This window comes from Kogia breviceps, chromosome 3 (genome assembly GCF_026419965.1).
Source record: "Kogia breviceps isolate mKogBre1 chromosome 3, mKogBre1 haplotype 1, whole genome shotgun sequence".
NCBI classification, from domain to species: Eukaryota; Metazoa; Chordata; class Mammalia; order Artiodactyla; family Physeteridae; genus Kogia; species Kogia breviceps.
In genome coordinates, this window is record NC_081312.1 from 79,650,368 (window position 1) to 79,673,925 (window position 23,558).

The following is a 23,558-nucleotide window of genomic DNA, read 5'->3' on the forward strand; positions in this document are numbered from 1 at the left end:
CACATACCAAAAAAGTGATTAAAAAATGATCAGCATCACTCTGGTGGGTATCTCTGGGAAAGGGAATCAGTGGCAACAGAGGAGCAGATAGAAAACACAACAAATCTTTTCTGTAACCATGAAAATTTAACATTACATGACAAGAATGTTTTCATGTAATACTCATACAATTAAAAATAAATATTTCTAAAAGGCAGGATTGTTCTTAAATCCAATGTGGAAACACTTCTTTAAATAAGTCTAAAAACCAGAAACTTCTTTAAGCACTAAGCCGTTAATGTGAAAATTTCACGAGTTCACTCACACCTGCAAGACACCAAGGTTGTGTAACACAATTATTTGATATTTGTTTTTTATAGTCCATATAGAATCAACCCTTTTATAAGACCACTCCATAATCTCACGGGCCACAAAACTTTGCTGACCCCCTCTGTGAATGAAAAGGTCCTACTGTTCCATTTTTTGTTTAAAACTTTTTCTGAAAATTTTAAAGTGTGTGTGTGTGTAAGCTTGGAAACCTATTTGCATCATTTATGTTTGTGTCTTTAGAAGGAATGTGCCTCTCAACACATCTTTCTTTAATAGTGTTCTTGAGAATAACTTTCATCTTTGCACACCTATAGGCAATCAATAGAAACTATGTGCTGTAAATGTTCAAATCGGATCTATATTTTTGTCATTGGGATGTCAAGGACAAATTATCTCAGTTTTATATTTTACCCAAAAGTTTAATACAGTTAATCACCATCCCCAACCTTTACAGAGAGGCACACACACATCCACACACACAAATGAAAAGACAAGCAATATCAGCCACATACTATAATAAAGGTGGCAGTAAGGTCATATTCTATTGCTCTGTCTTTCTAACGGGGCAGGATCTCTCAGGGTTCTAGTCCATTCCATTTTCTAGTAGTAAAAGGGAAAGAATATGTACTGTCCAGTGAGGTGTCACATGAACTTCATTACAGTACTATGCAATCTGAGAAAATCCAAAAGAGAGCGAGCAACAAAGAAAGTGAGAGAGCATATTCTGTATACATTCATATAGAAACTCATATGACAAATATATCTGTAGTGAGAACTTCAATCGTAAGAGTTATTGAGCAACATTTTCTCAAAAATGATAACATAACACCACCTCAATGTTTTTCTTTTTAACAGCTAAGGAGATCAACTGCATGTTCTCTAAATAAGGCTTTCCACTAAAGATAACACCTCTACTTCCATAGAATAGAGTAGCTTTGTGTTTACCAAGAAGAAATATTATGGAATCTTCCTTTTAATGCTGTTTAAAATGTGAATTTATCTGTGAAATCTTCCACAGCTTTGGACCTTGTTATTTTAGAGATCAGCAAGGTGAACACTCTCAAATGAGGTACATGTTTTAGGCTTTGAGAACCCTGAGGCTCCAGGGCATTTACTGTAATAGGTTCATGAAATAAATGAATTGGGCTCAAATCCCATGGTTTCTTGAAAATGAATGTAATTATAAAAATTCAAAGCAACAAATTAAATGTGTTCATATGTAATATCCATTTTTGAATCAGATTACCACCTGCCTGTTGTGTCTATGCTAACTGATCAAACGACATTTTCTCAAACATGAATTTCTCATCATACTCAACAAAAACCCACTAGCGCGGCTTATTTCTGATACCACAAAGACAATCCTTCTATTTCAGCATTATTCAAAGTATGTTGAAAAAAATACAAGGAAAATATCATGTGTTGTACCAGATACAGATTTTTTAAAGCTTCAAAAATCAAACTATATTTTCTGTTTCCTATGAATATGAATTCCATATCTTATAAAAAGAACTTAAATTGAAGGACCACAATATAATACCAGTTTTAGAGGTAGTTATATACTAAAAAAAAGAAATGAGGCTCATTATTAATCACTTTGGTTAATAATCAAAAGACCATTTTAAAACTTCCCCTTACTCAATTTCTTCAGCTCGTGACTCCACATTTTTATATTCTAAGTCATTCTTCCTTTTTACTTGTAATTGCTTATTAGTGAATTCAGATTATCTGTGTGGTAACAGACAGCTCCCTTGGAATTCTGGTTACATACCTAGAGCTGCTACTTTGATGATGATTGCTTGAACGTTAGATGATATCATCTCTCGGAGCAAATCTTCCTGGTTTCTTTGCCAAAGGTAAGCTAAAGGCTGGAGATTAAGCCTTTTACACCTGTAACATAATTTTTAAAAAATCAAAAGATATCTTAATGTTCTATACTTGGATCCATAGCAATTACTTTGATTTTAAACATACTGCTTCTCTCAAGGATTTTAGCATATAAAATACTTTTAAAAACACATTTTGCATAATGAAGTTTATATATACAACATAAATATATTTAATTTCCATGGGCTATGCATAAACAGATAAAAATGAAATCTCCAGGCAGATTAGAAATATTAATTTTAGTAAGACTCTAAGTTTAGATATCTATGCAAAAAAGCTTCCAAATGCTAATGGATGTTTATTCTTGTTTTAGAACTTTCTTGGGTATCAAAATTGTGAAGCACAGGCAAATACATTTATCCTAATAAAATAATTATATACTGATTACATTTATAATACCTATGGTTATATGAATTATTCTTATCTAATAACTGAAATTTTTTTTAAAGAATTTGACTCTGAGAGGGAGAGGGATAAATTAGAAATATGGGAGTTAACAGATAAAAATTACTATACATAAAATAAACAAGGGTTTACTGTCAGGGAACTATATTCAGTATCTTGTAATAACCTATAATGGAAAAGAATCTGAAAAAAATATAAACCTGAATCACTTTGCTGTACACTTGAAACTAACATATTGCAAATCAACTATACTTCAATAAAAAAAGAAAGGTAAAATAAAGATATGCTAATACAAACAAAAAGAATTAAGAAAAAGCATAATCATAATGACAGCCAAAAAAAAAAAAAAAAAAAGAATTTGACCAAGTGTAAAGAAAATAGTAAGAACAAAAAACAAAACGTACATTCTTTGAATACCTAGTATGCTGCAGGTATTGTACTACATATTTTACATTATGTTGCTGTAGAAAGAATGCAGATTTTGGATTCCAGACAAATCTGAGTTTGAAACCTCCTTCTACACTCACTAGCTGCATGACTTTGACAAATCAGAGCTAAGCTCCAGGCCTTTAGTTTCCTAGTTCATACGTACGGACAAAAATATTTCCTTCCAAAGTTCTTGAGAAGATTAAAATATTAGAAAGTGAAGTCATTCATTATTCCTCTTTTCTTCACATTCCACATCCAATCTACCACAATGCAGAATATGACCACTCCTCACCAACACCACTGCTAACATGCTGGTCTGAACCAACAGTATCTCTCCTAACTTCTTCCCATTTCCATTCTTGCCCTTTTAAAATCAGTTTTCAATATAGTAACCAGTGTGACCCTTTAAAAACATAAACGGATCATGGGATTTCTCTGCTCAGAACTCTCCCCATTACTCCTAGTAAATTACACCTACATGGATCTCACCCTGGTTGGCTCTCATACCTCACCTCTCACTACTCTCCTCTCACTCCAACCCGCCACCCCTGGCCTGCTCACTCTTGCCTAACACACTTGCCATGTTCCCTACCTTCCTCACTTGCTTTATGCCTTTGCTTAAATGTCACTTTCTCAGGGAGGACCAAATGATTAAAATTAATGTAGATTAATTGATTGATTGAAAGTAATGTAGATAAAAAATGTAGTACAATACCTGGATAAAATAGGTCTTCAGTAAATGGTAGTCAGAGCCAAGTGCCTTGCTCAAGTCATAGAGTTAAGTGGCTGAGATCAGATTTCAAATTAAAAAAACATAGCTCTAAACCCCATCATCCCTAGTGTCAGTAAGATTTCCTGGCTGACTACTCCAGCACACACTGAACTCTTTCTCAGGTAATCCCAGTACCTATTAAATGTACCACACGTTTAGTCATTTACTCATATATGGTCTTAGAAATACCACTCTTTTTTCATGCCCATATACCCTGACCTTCAAAGAAATCAAAATCTTCCTGAATGTAGAGACTTTTATCAGTATATAATTTACCTTTGTAAAATGTCCTGAGCATCTAAAGCAATGTGGAGGCAGTTAATACATACAAAAATAATAAAACTGTAACTATCCATGTAACAAAAGCATTACAGTTTTTGCTGTCCTATCACCAATCTTTAATGCCTACTAATCAAACTTCTCTCCACCTTTTTCAGCTAAAAGGTTTTTTTTTTTTTGAAAAAAATTTTATTCCTTCCAGGCCTTATTGCAAAATTCTTGATTGTTTCTTCAGTATCCCTGATCTTTTGGCTATTTTTAGACTTAACTCATACTTCTTTACCTATTTAAATTCTTTAACAGTTTAAAATATCATGGCTGAAATAAGCTTCCTCTGTAAATCACTGTTGCATTTGAGCTTGTGACATCTACTAAGTGCTTTATACCTTGAAAATATAATGATGTAACACTAACTACAAATTGAAGATCAGCTAATTCAAAACTGAGTTTGTAGACTAACAGACTCCCAATAACACTGCTTTACAATTTTCAAGGATTAAATTATTACAGATGTGCTTTATGGTATATAATCTGGGCATCTTAAACCATGTGTTGAAGTGTACCTGAGACTGCATTTTGAGAAATAGCTTGCCTCTACCTATGAGTAATCAATGGGCCCTTCTCCCATTTAGATATTGCTATAAGGCAGCTTCACCTCAGGAACGTATTTTCATTCAGCTCCTTAAAGCTTTCATAAATAGATGTCAGCCCTATCTGCACCTTGGCTACCCAGTGAACCATGTAGGTTTGAACTTATTCAAAAACAAAGATTTTTAAACAAAATAGTTCTCAGAGAACATGACTTAAAACTTGATGAGAATAATATTATTTTTAACATATGGCTAAGGGATATGCAATCCATCTCCATTTATAAATCAGCTGTTCTCAAATGTAGGCAGACAGAATGTAAGGAAAACTTTTTCCAAATACACGTTTGACCTCCTCCCCCACTTCCACCTCTGCTCTCCGTTCTCCAGAGATTCTGATAGCCCCCCAAATATGAGATCATCATACTTCTTTTTGTTTATTTATTCTTTGCCCTGTTTTCCCTTCACTTACTTTAAAAATTCTATATATTTAACTGCCTTAAATTCATTGTGGAATTAGAGAGAAAATAAATAAAATAGAAAATAAAACAAGTTTTCAAGTCTATTAATATGAGAGTTTTTAATGAGATAGTCACTATGAATGTTTCTTTGTCAAGAACATGAAACTATTACATAAATACAGCCCTTATCTTATTTTCATTTACCCTTTTAAATGGCAAAATCATTTATTTCTACATCAAATTGTGCTCAAGATTAATAGTGAAGTCCTTATTTTCTGTTTTGCTAATATAATGACATGTAAAGTCTCTACACAATACTTTATTTATCCAAATAAATTAAAAATGATAATTAAATTTATTCGGGGGTGTTTTGCCAAACCAACATTTAATAATCATTATTTTCATCTGACCTTATGTTTTTTGAGTAGATCAAAGGAGTTGACTATTTTGGTACTTGTACAGACAATGTTTTACTAGTACTACATTGCTTGGGAGGTGGGGGAGATGGGAGGAGCAACAATCTAAAAATTCTTTTAAAGTTGAATGTTTTTTTTTTTTTATTGAATGGCTTTTTATAGAAATATTTCAATCTCATGAATATTTTTAGTCAAGAACTGAATTCTAAGGACCAAAGAAAAAGAGATTTCTTAATACATTAAAAAAAAATATTACTGCACTTTTATTACAAATGATAAGTTATTAAAAGGGTGTACTAATTCAAATAAGGAAAAATTGAAAATAATACTTTGACTTCAAAAAAAAATCTTTGTTTCAATTTTTTATTATAAATAATTTATTTTTCCTTATGGTAAGTAAGTGAGTTTTCTCATGTGTTGATATAAGGATAGAAAAAAAGTAAAAGTGCAACTTTTGCTACTTAGGGCAATACATTTAGTTTCATGGGGCATGTAGAATACCTTATCTATTTATAATTTGGATGCAATTATCTATTTATTTATTATTGGAGTATAGTTGTTTTACAATGTTGTGTTAGTTTCTACTGTACAGCGAAATGGGAGTTCCCTGGGCTATACAGAAGGTTCTCATTATTTATCTATTTTATACATATTAGTGTATATATGTCAATCCCATATTGATTTTTTAATTTATTCACATTCTTAAAATACATAAACTTTAAAAATATAGGACATATTAACGTTTTCTTACACATTTTCTACTCGAACATGCTGATAGTCAGAGAGTATAGCACCTACTGATATTCCCTCTACTTCTTCTTTTTCCTGAAAATAAAGAAAAGAATATGATTAAAAAATAAATAACATGTGGCTCTGCATCATGTTCTAAAAATTATAAATGAACTGTGTTTCATTTAGAAGACCACCTTGAAACAGAATGACTTACTGGAAATGCAATCCACATTCAGAGAAAAAGAAAGTATATTAAAAATATATATATTTAAGTCACCCTCTCAGCTCTGGGGGGAAATAATTATTCTTTTTATCTAAAATCCAAATAACTGGAGACCATTTTCCATGGAGAAGATAAAGGCAGCACTTCCAAAATGTTTTCTCACTTGATATATTTTTAAAGGTTCACTGATGTTCGATAGAAATTTCCAAGAAATTTCTATTTAAGGACAATGTATTCTCAGGTTGAGGAACTTTTTAAAAAAAAATTAAGCAATGGTATAAGTAGATAAAGGAATACAACGATTTTAATCCATATCTTAAAATGATTGACATAGGAGCATCCAGGAAGCAGAGATGATAGAGGCATTGCCTGTATAACAGTACAGAATAGTGGATAAAGAAATCTAGGATGAGAAGGAAGCAATGAATTATTATCAGTAGAGCTGAGAACATCTAGCAGTATATCTAGCAGAGTCCCCCAGGGATGAGGACTAGTCTATCCAACATAGCTATTAATGACATGGAGGAGAATGTAAATTCAAATATGATCAAGTTTACAGATGATACAAAGCTAGGATGGATTAAAAAGAAAAGAAAATCAATCAAGTACCTGGATGGATATGGACAACTTGGGGATTTGAAAGGACAGGTCTAGGATGAGATTTAATGTAAAGAAGAATAAAATAATACCCTTAAGGAAGAATCACACACAACACAGGTATAAACTAGGGAAATGTTATCTAGAAAACAGATATGAAGAAAGTGACTGGGGGGTGATTACTAATAACAAACTGAATAGAAATTCTCTGAATAGGCATAAAAGAAAAGTCATCCTAGCCTATGGAGTACAGAAGAAACTACTTCAGAGAGATGACTTCATTATTAACACTGGTCTTTCCAAACTTGGACACCTACAAAAAAGAAGAATAGTGTTTCACGTAAAAATAAATGTAATACTTGGAGACATTCTAAAATAACTCCGAATGTCCTAAAATGATGCCATAATAAATAAACAAAAATGCACAACAGGAATTTCTCATGTCTTTGAAGATAAAGCCAATTTAAAATTTCCCCTCTAAAATGATAGAGGAACATCTTCCCAAACCTCCCCAAAATAAAATGATTCTTTCTGTTAGATAAGGATTCCAGGAAAAGAGCTATTTCCTTTGCTTTCCTATTTCAGCAACTTTGTGAGAACATTTGCTTGTAACCTTTCTCTAACCTTCCTAGCCATCTTCTTTTCATAAAAGTCATTGTATTACTAGAAAAAACCAAGGCATAGTGATCCTCGTTAAATGCAAATATGGCATAGGATAATAGAATAGTGAATAATGTTATCAAAAATCAACATTTTAGTTATATTCTTTTACCATATATTGTTTAACTGCCAAAAGAAAATATAAGGTACTGAATAGTATGTGTGTGTGTGTGTGTTTCTCTATAGATCATGAAAACAAACACAAGTCATTGGTGTTTTTCTTTCTAAACTAAGTCAAGCCACTGTTAAAATAATAATTGGCATTTACTCTCCACTTAAAATGTGTTAATGTTCTATAATTCTCATTTAATGTTCACTACAACCTTAAAATAATTATTTAATTCTTAGTCTACATGCATTGTTAACACTGAGTAATATAATACAGGTAAGTAACAGTGACTAGCATCTAGTGAGCAGTCAGTAAATATTTTCTTTTGTCATTATCATAATCTTTGTTATCACTAATACTACTTTTATAACTACTTCTGTTACTACTTCTACTATTACTACTACTGACCACCACCACCACCACTACAACTAGATAAAGGCCTAACTTGACAAACAAAACCCTTCATTCTTGGGCTTTAATCTCTTGCTCATTATCACTTTTTAACTAGCTTACTAACCCATGATAGTTAATTTTATGTGTCAACTTGACTAGGCTAAGGGGTACCCATTGCTGGTAAAACATTATTTCTCTGAGGAAGTTTCTGGAAGAGATTACGATTTGAATTTGTAGACTGGGTAAAAAAGATTGCCCTAACCAACGCAGGTGAGCATCATCCAACCTGTTGAGGACCTGAATAGAACAAAAAGGTAGAGAAGGTGCACATTTACTCTCTGCTTGAGCTGGGACATCCATTTTCTTCTGTCCTCAGACAACAGTGTTCCTGGTTCTTGGGCCTTTGTACTCAGAGTGGAATTTACAACACTGGCCCCCTTGTTCTCAGGCTTTTGGGTTTAGACTGGAACTATATACTACCAGCATTTTAGGTGTCCAGCCTGCAAATGGAGAGTGTGGGACTTCTTAGCTTCCATAATCAGATGAGTTAATCCCTCAAAATAAATCTCTTTCTATATATCTTTATATATCATATTGGTTCTGTTTCTCTGGAGAACCCTAATACATAACCCTTGACAACCAACTCTACAGTCCAGTCACAAATGTTTCCAACCTAGTGAGCCCTGAATAATCCAAGGATAAATAAGACTTCTGTTGAATCCTTAATCATTCAGAACATACTACTAATTTTGAAGAAAGACCTATAAAAGATAAAAATCTATCACACAGTCAATCTACTCTGCAGAAAATACAAAGCTAAGCTCAGGTCCCACCTGAGCTACGAGACTACCAGAATAAAAGGTGTTATACCGAGGCAGCATAAAGACATAGCCAAATAAATCACCCTGTGACATAACTTAAATAAAAATAAATGTGCTGCAGGGACTTCCTTGGTGGTCCAGTGGGTAAGACTCCACACTCCCGAGCAGGGGGCCCAGGTTTGATCCCTAGTTGGGGAACTAGATCCCACAGGCATGCCACAGTGAAGATCCCGTGTGCCACAACTAAGACCCTGTGCAGCCTAAATAAATAAATAAACCCTTCCCCTTTACTCCTGGCTTTATACAATTACTGATTCGTTTTATGTCAGTATACATTAGTTTACATTTTCTGTAATGTTATATAAATAGCATCCTACAATACGTATTCTTTGTTTCTAGCTTCTTTCACTCAGTGTGATTTTTGAGGTTCATCCATGTTGTATGTGTACCCATAGTTCATTCCTTCTATTCTATTTTAATCCACTGTATGGATATGCCACGTTTGTTTATCCATTCACTTGTTGACGGATATTTGAGTTTAAGGTTCTTATGAATAAAGGTATGAATCTTACTTTATGGCTTTGTGTTAATATATGTTTTCACTTTTCTTGACTCACTAAAGAACTTAACAAGTGAGATATGATATTTATAAATAAAAATATAAATGTGGCGACAGTGTGAAGGATTGACTAGAGAGTAGAGAAATAGAAGAAGAAGCCTAATCTGAGAGAACTGAAGAAAGGAGATAAGAGGGCAAACTCCAAAAATGATTTAGAGACAAAATTAGTAGGACTTGTGAACAGTGACAAGAAGCACACATAAAGCATGGGGCTAATAACTGTAATTTAAGTGACGATTAACTGAGAAAGGAAATATATGTGTTAAAAGAAAATACTGAGTTTATTTAGCAACGTACGTGTTGTGTTCAATTTGTTTGCTAGGTATCCAAAGTAGATAAGACCATTAGGTATACTGAGTACAGTCATCCCTCCATATCCATGGGTTCTGCATACATGGATTCAACCAACAGTGGATCAAAAATATTAAAAAAAAATTTCTAGAAAGTTTCAAAAAGTAAAACTTGAGTTTGTCGCACACTGGCAACTATTCATAGAGCATTTACATTGTATTAGGTATTGCAAGTAATCCAGAAAGGATTTAAAGTATGGTAGAATGTGCATAGGTTATACGCAAGTACTGTGCCATTTTATATAAGAGACTTCGGCATCCTCAGATTTTGGCATCCACAATGGGGTCCTGGAACCAATCCTCTGTGGATACCGAGGGATGACTATACTCTTGTGCTCAAGAGATTATAGAGAAAGATGGGGTTTCTGTCAGCATGTAGGAGAACTTGAAGCCACAGGAACAAACAAGAATCTCAAGAAGCAGGACTTAGAGTGAGAAGAGGGTGAGAAGAGGGCTCAATGTATGACCCTGAGGGTGTACTAACTTGTAAGAAAAGAAGGAAAATTCAGTGAAGACGTTGAGAAAGAGTGGCCAGGGTAATAAGAGACACCACCGGGATAGAGTAATGGTGTGTGCACAGAATTTTGTTGAAATTTCTTAGCATCCCTTATAATGCGGTACGCGGGCCTCTCACTGTTGTGGCCTCTCCCGTTGTGGAGCACAGGCTCCAGACGCGCAGGCTCAGCGGCCATGGCTCACGGGCCCAGCCGCTCCGCGGCATGTGGGATCTTCCTGGACCGGGACACGAACCGTGTCCCCTGCATTGGCAGGCGGATTCTCAACCACTGCGCCACCAGGGAAGCCCCCCTTATAATGTTTATCTACCTTGGAGCAGGGTTGAGGGTAGTAAGGAATATAAATGATTAATGACATTATGTGCTGCTGTTTCTGGTAGTCAGTGATGCTACTGTTGATTTTATTATTTCCTGAGTTGAACTTACACATCCATCATCGATAGTGATAATGGCCTCAGCTAAACAGTTTCCACTTGTGTCTGGGAGTCCCTGTCGCTTAGTAATGTGCCAGACTATTTAGGGCCCAGGCCCTCGTCTCTAACTTCTCTATTACTGACATTACTAATTTTTGTTTTTATTTTTGCCTTCTTTGTTCTTAACTACTTTATGACAGGAATATAATTTAATACGTGTTCAACTCTCCAAATACTCTGAATTGTGTTGAATTTAGCAATAGATACTCATTAATTGATTAACCATATTTATTTTACTGAGGGTCTGAAATTTATTCTTTGAAGAATTTGGCAATAATATGTGTCAAGTATTGTGTTCTTGCTTTCATTAAACATCGACAACTTTCCCCTCAGTGGTCATAACCAATTTTCTAACTGTAAAATATTGTAAAATACAGTGGTTCTGTTGAACTTTCTACAGAATTTGGTACTATGTATACAAGAAAGAACACAAGTATGGTTGGCAGACAGGCCTTTAAGGCTGGTTATTCTACTTACCAGCTATGACAACCTGAATAGGTTAATGTCTGTGTTCTCACATATAAAATCAGATTAATAATATTTTGGGTTGTTATAAGGAATAACTGAGATAATATATACAAAGCACCTAGAACAAATCTTGGTATATAATAGGAACTTGGTAATATTGTTACTTTATCTTACCTTTTCATCAAAATTCTTTTTCTGTGCACACACCATTATTCTATCCGCGGTGTGTCTCTCATTATCACGGCAACTCTTTCTCAACATCTTTACTGAATTTTTCTTCTCCTCCCCTCTCTTCTTACAAGTCACTGAACCCTGAGGGTCATATACTGAGCCCTCTTCTCACTCTATGTCCTGCTTCTTGAGGTTCTTGTTTGCTCCTGTGGCTTCAAGTTCTCCTACATGCTGACAGCATCCCCATCTTTCTCTATTCTCTCTTGAGCATCAAAGTACAGTTGTCCCTTGGTATCCACAGGGATTGGTTCCAGGATCCCACTGTGGATGCCAGAATCCAAGGATGCTCAAAAACCTTTTACATAAAATGGTGCAGTATTTGCATATAACATATGCACATTCTCTCACATACTTTAAATCTTCTCTAGATTACTGAAAATACCTAATACAATGTAAATGCTATGTAATAGTTGTAAATACAATGATCAGATTAGCTAAGCAGACATCACAAGTTTATTTGTTGCTTAGATCACTCTTGTTTCCCAATTCTGTCAATGTGAAACACACTTGCAAGACTGCTGGGGAGCTAGTCCAGGCAGCTACTGACCTACCTCACCAATCATAACAATAGAGAGTTCACTTGCAAAAACAGACACATACTCATAAACTGGTACAAAACACAACTTCATTATTACTATTTCTACACCTACTTGTGTGCAAAAGGGCAGTTATACCAAGGATTTATTTAGAAAGAGCAAATATATCAATATATCAACACTCTGTTTAAGAATCCAAGGTCTGAATACAGAGGGTCAGCCATGCTTCTCAGAATACATTTTAACTTCGGGAGACCAGAAATAGACCAAATTGTACAATGCTTACTTCTGAATAGTAATTCATTTTTCAAAACTATTTCATTTCCAACTTTATACTTCCTCAAATATTTTTACAACACGTGTATTACTTTTCAACTAGGGGAAAAGTTATTAAAATCCACACATGCATATACATACTCATCTCTTATCCTATGTGCTGGTAAGCTAGCAGACAAAATTATTCATGTATTTATTATACAGTAATTTATGAAGGCCTATTGTGACAGGTCCTATACTAGGAAGGATGAAACATTTGAAAACAGCATAGTTGCTAACCTTAAGAAGTTAAAATCTAGTGGTGAGGGATGCGGCAGAATGGACACATTAAGAAATTAAGTAAAATAAGTGACATAAGTCCATATAGAGCATAATGGATCACAACGGAAAGAATTCTTGCTGGGGGAATGATATTAGAAAATACTTCTTAAAAAAATTATACTGCAAATACTAAACAGTCAAAAATATTGATTCTTTGCCCTTCTTGAGCATAAGAAAATAGATAACAGCTCCTACTACTGTCTTCCTCTACCCTCCTTCATATCACATTTATGTACAAAATCCACCAAGTATTTTCTCTTCAAAGAAATAAATCTGGATCTAAAAAGAAATACATACAATTTATCAGCTAGCGAATCTACATAATACTAATCGTTTATCTCCATTTGGTATCCGATTGTGTGGTTCCATTTTCCATAGAAAACAGCAATCAATAATCATCAAAAAAATATGACCATGTCTCTCAGTCAAGGCTGCGGGCAGGTCCTGTGCCAGCCTGGCACCTTTCTTCTGTGGCTCCTGGGATGCTCACTGCTTTTGGCCTGGGCCTAGATCCTCAGAAAGCCAGAGTCCTCTGCTGGGTGGACAGCTGCCCTGAGGGCTCCACGAAGCTCCTGTGAGCCCAGCCCAGGCCTGGCCCTAGAAGTCCAAGCCTTTGCACCAGGCAGGGAGCTTTATCAAATTATGAGGACCTGCCCATATAAGTTTATAACCTAGTCCTAAAGCCTTATTAACTACTAAATCTTATTGACTACTCTTAAAATCAATACCCTAAGGTATCAGGAACACAGACACACAAGGATAGAAATGGGCTTCCACTCTGAAATGTACTGAAGTGTCCTTATGCAAAACTCTACCATGTTAACAGTTAAAAGGCACCCAATATAGAGATTGGGATGATGAAGACATTCAGTCATATGGTAATAGTGATAATTACTAGTTTTAAAGGTAGAAATCTAGACCCAAATTAGATTTATTCACTCAATATTCACTTATTTTCATCATGAAAAGTTGATTCACAAAGCCAACAACATAAACTTTTTAAACAACTTTTAAATTGCAACTTATATAAATGAGGATTATTATTTTTTATGGTTTTTAAACAATTCCAGCTCTATTGAGTATAACTGACAAATAAAATTGTAAGATGTTTAAAATGTGCAATGTGATGAAAACAAGCTGTCCCTTTTTACAGATGAAAACTAGGCCTACTTATTCCAAAGATGAGAAGATATGCAGCTTGCATTTATTGGGGATATTATTTTCTTTGAAAAATGCCTCGGTTACCAGTATTATTCTGTTAATGAGTTCCTGCCTGTTGAGAAAAAAATAAACTGCTGAATTCAAAATGTTTTTCATCTGAAAGGCATTCTAACATTTTTAATATGAACCATTCATTAAAGAAGCACACTTGTATTATAGCTCTGAGTGGCGATACTTGGACTTCTGGCAGCATGACATTATTAAATAAGAAACATTTGTGAATGTCAATGATATTCTGGGGACTGGATAACTAAACAAGAAATTTAAACTAGATGATTTTTCCTTAAACTTCTAATTCTTCACTTTAGTAGAATTAGACCAGTCCAGGTTAGTAAAAATAACCACAGAAATGAATATTCTTTTATATGAAATATTTCTGAAAGTAACACTGAGAATTTCCAAGTGATATATTCAGGCATCTGACTAAAATTTTTGTTTGACTTGTTACTGCTTTTCTTAGCATCATCAATATAAAATATTTCCAAAATGGGAAACGATCACCATCTGGAGTTCTTCCATTAAACAGTGAGCTCATGACAGAGTATGAGGTCACTAATTGGTAGCATTACTGTTTCCCTTTGTGAACTTTCTCAGTTAAATAGGGAAAAATTTGTTAAGGCTGGAAATTAAATGACAAAGAAACTGCAGAAAATCATAATAATTTGTCATTTATTTCCATTTTAAAACTAATGTGTATTCCTTTACTTTTGAGTCTCCATCTGAGTTGCAACAGTATGACACTCCTAGTTTGTAATAAATCAGTCGTTTGCTACAGAGAGTGTGTTCCAACCTCAATGGACTTAAGAGATTGTGGGTCATCCTAGACCAAATTCAACCTGAAATGAAACTGAACAGAAGTCTAGAACTACAATTATTTATTATTTTTCCTTGAGTTTCCCAAGAATATTCATCTTGCTAACAAGACAAGGTAACATTTTGAGGACTTCTGTGAAACTCTAACAACAACAACATAAATAAATAAAGAATTAAATTGTTAATCTTTGTTGGAAGAATAAAGAATCAAGAAGTATTCATTTCTAAACAAACAAGTTTGGTAGGAGGTGTTTAATCTGTTTAAAAGCTGCTTTCTGAACTCATTTTCTAAGCTCTTAAGAAAACTTCCTTTGATTAGAGATAACTTTTAAAATGCAACTTATATAAATGGGGATTATTATATTTTATATGTTTTTTAATTATTCCAGCTTTATTGAGGAATAATTGACAGGTAAAATTATAAGATACTTAAAATGTTCAATATAATGATCCATATTATTGTGAAAGGATTCTGACTTAACATATCTATCACCTCACATATTTAACTTTTTTCTTTCTTTCTTTTCATTTTGGTGAGAATATTTAAATCCTACCCTCAAAGCAAACTTCAACTTTACAATACAGTATTATCAACTATAGCCACCATGTTATATATTAAATTCTCTGACCTTATTCATATTATAACTGAAACTTTGCACCATTTTGCCAACCTGTCCCTGTTTCCCACATCACCCACCCTTCGGCAACCACCTTTCCACTCTCTGTTTCTATGAGTTCATCTTAAAAAAAAAATTTTTTTTTAGATTCCATATATAAGTGATACCATGTAGTACTTGTTGTCTTTATCTGGCTTATTTTATTTAGCATTTAGCACACCTTCCAAGTTCATCCATGTTGTTGCAAAATGTCAGGATTTCCTTCTTTTTATAAGGCTGAATAATATTCCATTATGTACATATAACATACTTTCTTTATCCATTCATCTATCAACAATACTTAGGTTGTTTCCATACCTTGGCTATTCTGAATAAAGCTGCAATGAACACGAGAGTACAGATATCTTTCAGAGATAATGATTTCACTTCCTTTGGCTATATGCCCAGAAGCGGGATGGCTGGATCATATGGTAGTTATATATTTAATTTCTTGAGATACCTCCATACTGTTTTTCCTAGTGGCTGTCCAACTTACATTCCCATCAACACTGTAAAAGGTTTCCCTATTCTCCACATCCTTGCCAGCATTTGTTACCTTTTGTCTTTTTGATAACAGGCATCCTAACAGGTGTGAAGTAATATTTCATAGTGGTTTTGGTTTGTATTTCCCTGATAATTAGTTATTTTGGGTACCTTTTCACAAACCTACTCACCATTCATATGTCTTCTTTGCAAAAATGTCTATTCAGGTCCTTTGCCCATTTTTTAAATTGGGTTACTTGGGTTTTTTTTCTTTTCTTTTCTTTTCTTTTCTTTTCTTTTTGTTATTGAGTTGTCTGAGTTCCTTGTATATTTTGGATATTAACCCCCTATCATACATGTAGTTTGCATATATTTTTTCCCATTTTCATAGAATGCCTTTTTATTTTCTTGATGGTTTCTGAGGCTGTACAGAGCTTTTTAGTTTTATGTAGTCCCACTTGTCTATTTTTGCTTTTGTTGCCTTTGCTTTCAGTGTCAAGTCCAAAAAATCATTGCCAAGACCAATGTCTAGGAGTTTATCCCCTATGTTTTCATCTAGTAATTTAAAAGTTTCAGATCTTATATTCAGGCCTTTAACCCATTTTGAGTTGATTTTTATCTATGGTGTGAGACAGGGATCCACTTTCACTCTTCTGCATGTGGCTAACTGGTTTTCCCATCACCATTTATTGAAGAGACTATTCTTTGCCCATTGTATATTCTTGGCTCCTTTGTCAAAAATTAATTGACCATATATACATGGGTTTATTTCTGGGCTCTGTATTCTGTTCCAGTGATCTATGTGTCTATTTTGTCAATACCATACTGTTTTGATTACTATAGCTTTGTAATATAGTTTGCCTCCATCTTTGTTCTTTCTCAAGATTGCTTTGGCTATTGGGGATTTTTTGTGGTTCCATAAAAATTTTAGGATTTCTTTTTTTACTTCTATAAAAAAATGTCACTGGAATTTTGATAGGATTGCACTGAATCTATAAATTGCTTTGAGTAGTATGGTCATTTTAACAATATTACCTTTCCAGTTGAGCACTGAATGTTAAGTACATTAACACTGTCATGCAACTGGCTTTGAAGTTTTTTTTTTTTTTTTTTTTTTGCGGTACGCGGGCCTCTCACTGTTGTGTCCTCTCCTGTTGTCGAGCACAGGCTATGGACACTCAGGATCAGCAGCCATGGCTCACGGGCCCAGCCGCTCCACAGCATGTGGGATCTTCCCAGACCGGGGCACAAACCCGTGTCCCCTGCATCGGCAGGCGTACTCTCAACCACTGTGCCACCAGGGAAGCCCTGGCTTTGCATTTTTAAATGATTATGTAGGAATATTGATCAGAAAAGTGTACAGAAGCAGAATAAGTACTTAGGGAACCCTAAAGATATCTAAGTAAGAAATGATGAGGGTCTAAAGTAAGGCAGTGGTTATGCTGATGACAAGGAAAAGGCAGATTTATGATACAAGAAAAGATCAACAGATTTTGGTGGCATGTGGCTGAGAAAGAAATCCAGAATGCTCTCAAGTTTTTAGCTTGGTCACTTGATGGAGAGCAATGACATTAATTTTATAAGAAATACCCAAATTTGGAGAGTATGATGAGTACTATTTTGGACAACTATTTTAGACATTAAGCCTTACGTGTCTTTGGTCATTCAGTGAGAGTTGTCCAGTAGACAATTGAGTATGGAGCTCAAAAAAAAGATATAATTGGGTGGTAACTGAAGCCATAAGAAGAGATGGGGTCAAACGGCAAGGAAGTGTAGACTAAAAGAGGGTGAAAATGAACCACGAGGAACTATAACATTATAAATTGGGTAGAGAAAGAAGGGTCTTGAAAGAAAGCAAAGGACAGAAAAACAGATGGAAAATTAGGAGGGGAGACACATAGAAGACAAGGTCAAAGAAGAAAAGTTTACAAGTTCCCAAAGATTGGGAGTGAAAAAGAATAAAACGTGTCCACTGGATTTAGTTGTTACTGACCTTAAGAAGAGAAGTTTTAATGCATTGCTGTTGATGGGAACTAAGTTGAAGCAGGATAATAGAATGGGCAATGAGAAAGAAAATAAATATATATAAATATTCCAAAACGATCTGTTGTAGAGAGATGGTGCAATTGCTAGAAGAGAATGTAGGATTAAGGAGGGACACATAGTGTTTAGTATTACAAGTTCACAAAACATAGTGGTGGCACCACCATGAAAATCAGAATTTGAAATAACATTTCCGAGTTCAGTCTTACTTCTACTAACATACAGAAATGCTATCCCGGTCAAGAATGACACGACCATAAGAAAATGTATGTAGCTTCATAATCTCTAAAAGTATGAGTGTCCTCCAAAAAGTTTCTCCAAAATGAGAAAACTTACTTTTACCTCAATAATTGTATTCTCAGAAGAAAAACTTGTTTTAAAGTTTCTAACTTTCCTTTAAAAACATGTCCAAAATTAACCTTATTATAATTACTACAGAAGCTGTGATTTATGGTCAAAAGAATATATGATTTTAAATGTGATCAAGGAAGCTAATAAAGTCCATTATTAAAAAAATAAAACAGGGAAAGAGAAGACCTGAGTTAAAATACTCAGCTTTACAACATACCAAATAACAAAATCTTGTACTAATCTCAACTCTTATAAGCATAGTTTCTTCATAAAATAAAGATGGTAATCTAGTTCATAGGGTTGTGTGAGGCAAATAGTATAACATATGGGAAAGTGCTCAAATAATCATAGAGCAGTACAAATATTTCCTCATTAACCTCCTTTATGTTCTCATTTCTCTGTATTTGTCACTAACATCACCCAGCTTCAAAATGTACAAGTGACCTTAGACTCTCCACCCTCTGTGGGTGCTTACCTGGAGCCAGACACACATTGAGACTAGAAAGACTCCCCATATCCAGCCACTAGGTACAGCAAATTAGGCATTTCACTGCGTTAGTACTAGTTCAGATCCTCTCAGCTCTCCCTAGTATAACAGCAATGGAGACATCACTGCTCACTCCACCTCTAATTTCTTCTCCCTCCAGTTGACCCAACTAACGGATTTATCTTCCTAAAAGCAATCCCTTCACACTTACACTTCCTTATCGGCCAAATACATTTATCTCTCTAATCTACGCTTATTTACATAAATCCTTTATGTATCTTCTATTTAGACTGAATGTACTAATTTCCTATCTTACTCTTCTTTCCATTTGCAATTTTCTACCAATCCTCTGGCCCCAATCTCCACTAAGTGCAATCCTACTCATTCTTCACAAACCATGAAGCCTTGCCTGATCCCTCTGATAGTGATCTCTTCTGCCTTTCACCCCTTTATACCTCTTATTCTGTACACTTCTTGAGGCATTTTACATATGTCATATATATATATATATATATATATATATATATATATATAAAATAACAAAAAACTCTATTTGAATCTGTTGGCATCCACAGGCACAGCTACTGGGAACTCTGGAATCTAAGCCCACTAAGTCCCCTTGGGATACCAAGCAGGGTCTGGAAGGAGCAAAAAAAACAGATATGAAGGCAGAGGCCCAGGACCTGTACAATGACCTTAACAGTATGTAATCATTTAAGAAAATGTTTTTTAAAAGAAAAAAACTACTTATGAAAGTAAAATGTCTAAAAATCAGCAAGAGACAAATCCCAACACACTATTTTTTTTCACTCAGTAGATTATTCAACAAATAATCGAGCTCCTACATGCTCTGCACTACAGACAGAACATTATACAGACAGACATCATCTTTACCTTAATGACCTTACTGTCTAGCAAAGTCTTGCTAGAATAATCAACCTTAATAAATAAGACACAGTAATATATCATAAACGTTGGTGGTTTCCAGCATCTCCATATAAATGGTTAAGAACGGTGGGCTACCAGCTCTATTTGAAATGTTCTTTTCTTCTGATTCTCTTAGATACTAATCCCGAAATTGAGAGAAGCAACTTTAACTGATTATACCCAACACAGAAATTTAGGAGGAACAGTCTTTAAGATGGTCAATTTCAACTATAGAATGCTTTGCCAGAAGTCAGGAATACAAAGAGAATCCATGTTTATATATGCTAATTAATAAACACCATGTAGGTCACTCAGCAAACAGGAGTTGTCTCATTTTACATAAAGTTTGGTAACAATCCTGGTAAAGAAAACTCATGGTGCCAGCTTTAAAAATGAAGCAAGTGCTTTGATTTACATAAGTTCACCAAATAAATCATTATCAGGCAAAGGACTCGGGTCTCCCAACAGTTATGTTTTCTTTTCATTAAGGAAATGAAAATAAAAGCCTTGCTCAGTAATAACATAATCATTATGTTAGAAAAAACCCAGTTCCTCCTGTGTTTCTCCTTTACTCTCACACTACTATCACACTCACAACACTTCTGACACCAGTGTCAGGGGAGGGTTGTCCCACATCAAGCAATTCTGCAACACCTGCTGAGTATCCTACAATTTAACTCAACTCTGACACTATCTGCCTGGAAATAGCATTAGATCCCACAGGTTAAGGGTTCAGTCCTACAAGACTGCCCCCACACCTCCTTCAGATGCCAATTGCAAGTAGTAGGTCCCCAGGTTACTCACAATTTCTGTCCCATTTGGCTACAAATCGGAGATCCCCATGAACATTTTGAACATTCTGAATTTTGAACCAGGCGAATGCATTGCCTATTCAATAAATAAACAAGATTAAGAGCAACTTCAACAGTAAAATCCTCTGAATCTTTTTGCCCTTAGCAAATTTGGCAGGAAACTGATTTCCAAACCAAGTTAATTTTTTCCCCTCTTTAAGAGAGAGAAAAATTCAAGGGAAAAATTCCAATTAGCCCTGATCTACATATTATTGCCTGAAGTGCTGTTACAACTATAGAGTCACTAGGTTTAGAACTCTAACAGAATGTTGCCACATAAACATATGGTATTACACAAAGGAGAAGCAAATACTGAAGACCAGTTACATTCTTAACTCTTCTTTGCCCTTGATAAACTCAAAAAAAAAAAAAAAAAAAAGCCACCAACAGACAAAACATTAAAGTTTCAAGGCAGAGACTGTAGTTTTCAGAATTCTTTTAAGGTTAACCCGCCAATGGTCTGCACATGGTTAGGCTAATTAAGTCAAAGCACAGATCTATTTGCCAATTTTTCTTGGTAGATAATCTTTTAGTTATTCATTTTAGCATCTCTGAGGAAAAAGAATGCTGACCACCAGCCAAACAGGGATTCTCTCAAACCATACTGGAATACTATATAAATGTAAAGAGTTAAATAATTAAAGATTTTATTAAATGTTATTAGTCATCAATAAGCCAGCATTCTCTAATTAATGAATATTAGCTCCATAACTGCATCAGAAGAGAATGCATAAATAAATAATAAAAAATAAATGCAAAAATAAAATAATGAAGGTCTTCATTCAGAAGATCTTTGATATCAAAAGTTGGGACATCAAGGCCCAGTCTTATGAGGGGAAGAGTTAGAATACTGCCCCTCGTGCTACCTGATCACACTTGGGAGAAAAAACTTAAACAGCTACCACCATTCTTGATATTTTCTCTCCTTCCAGCTTCATCCCTGCATCTAGATAATGAAGTACTGCAACAACAGACTTAGTAAAGTATATTATCCTGGTTCTAGCTGCCAAACATTAAATATTGCATAGAATAGGGATGGGATGAGAATGAGAGTTAAACAAAACATGGAAACAGTCTTTTATAAGTCTTCTTTCCATACATACATCCAAGAAATTGGCGGTGTGATTTTCGAGTTTCAGGGTCAGTATCAGCTGTTGGGCAGATCTGGAAATAAACCTTAAGATCAGCAATGGTTTCAGAATCTATAAACATCCATGTTTATTTAGTTTCCCTGAACTCTCTGCAATCGAAGGCCCTTGGGAATTACAAAACTGGAGAACCTAATCAGAAACAGTATCCCAAACTTGTCAAGGTCTTTCTAGACCGAGTATTGACTAAGATGACACGCAGTTACAATTAAAGAGACTGCAATGCTATTGGGGACATGTTGATTAAGTCGAATTATATATTTCTTAGGTCAAGTCTTTGATATTCTGAGGTCAATTACAGAAAAGCAAAAATTTTTGATGCATTTGGTGAAAAACGGAATTTTAATGTTGCTTTGAAGCATTTTGTATTTTGCCAGAACTGCAGACATGTTAACTTTTTTTTTTTTTGTAATATTTATTTATTTATTTTTGGCTGCATTGGACCTTTGTTGTTGTGCACTGGCTTTCTCTAGTTGTGGCGAGCAGGGGCTACTCTTCGTTGCAGTCCACAGGCTTCTCATTGCGGTGGCTTCTCTTGTTGTGGAGCACGGGCTCTAGGGTGCGCGGGCTTCAATAGTTGTGGCTCACAGGCTCTAGAGCGCAGGCTCAGTAGTTGTGGCGCATGGGCTTAGTCGCTCCGCAGCATGTGGGATCTTCCCAGACCAGGGCTTGAACCCATGTCCCCTGTATTGGCAGGAGGATTCTCAACCACTGCGCCACCAGGGAAGCCCCATGTTAAGATTTTAATAGTGTTAATTTCTGCACATAAAGCATCAGAGTAACCTGAAATTAACACAGAAAATACTGGATAAAAAAGACAGTCAAGAAGAGGGGTAGGAGTGGCAGAGCAAAAATAATAATAAATTATAACATGAACCAAAAGAAACCTGGAAAGAATATTAAAAAGCAAGGTAAGCCACAGTCTCTGCCCTCAAGAAGCTTACATGTAGCTGGAGAAAAAGATATAAGATATATGAATAATACAAAATAGTAAATGAAAAGAACAAAATAAAAAATCTTATACAAACAAAACAGCAAAATGTTGCAAATGGCAACGAAGGGTGCATAAGACGTGAAAAGAAAAGATGTGGGACAAGAGAAGGCTTATTAATTTTTAATAAAAGGCATTTTTTAACTTTAAAAATTATTAGATGATTTATAAAAGAAACATTCCTAACCGTTGAGTTCCTATGATAGAAATAGTATTTTACCAGGTATATATTTTTGATAATCACTAACTATGTGTCTTTAGCCAAGACTCCTAATTTCTCTACATCTCAGGTCCGTCATTGGTAAGTAACAACTTTAGACTTGGTGTGTCTATTACCCTGATACTGAGCAGATGAACTAATAAATATGGTTGTGCATAAAGTTAGGATGATGGAATAACAGATGATCTGAGAATATAGAATGTGACTTGGTCCTGCTGTGTTGAATCAAATAAATAAACCAAATAAATAAAATAAATAAATAAATGAAACATGGCTTCATTTTTCCAAAGCAGGTTATCAAAGAAATTAGTACAAATAAATGACAGGAAAGATATTTAATTCTCAAACACCAGAAAACTAAACACTATCAATGTACACACAATCTAAAAATCTTAGTTTTTTAAAAGTCTACACAGAAGCACAAAGATTGGGCTATTCTACTTGATGATTTTAGTTTATTGCTACTACTGGATTGGCCAAAAAGTTCCTTCAGTTTTA

The 23,558-nt window shown here is 34.7% G+C and overlaps 1 protein-coding gene across 4 annotated transcripts in view; it reads right to left on the bottom strand.

The window, feature by feature from the left end:
- The window catches only part of DPH6 (diphthamine biosynthesis 6), a 346,492-nt gene that overhangs the window by 239,016 nt on the left and 83,918 nt on the right, over nucleotides 1–23,558 (bottom strand). For all 4 annotated transcript variants that reach the window (XM_067028913.1, XM_067028915.1, XM_067028914.1 and 1 more), the window contains exons 4-5: nucleotides 6,297–6,370; nucleotides 2,081–2,199 (exon numbers count right to left, since the gene is read on the bottom strand). In XM_067028913.1, coding sequence (XP_066885014.1) covers nucleotides 2,081–2,199; nucleotides 6,297–6,370 — 193 coding nt within the window. The remainder of the gene's footprint in view (nucleotides 1–2,080; nucleotides 2,200–6,296; nucleotides 6,371–23,558) is intronic.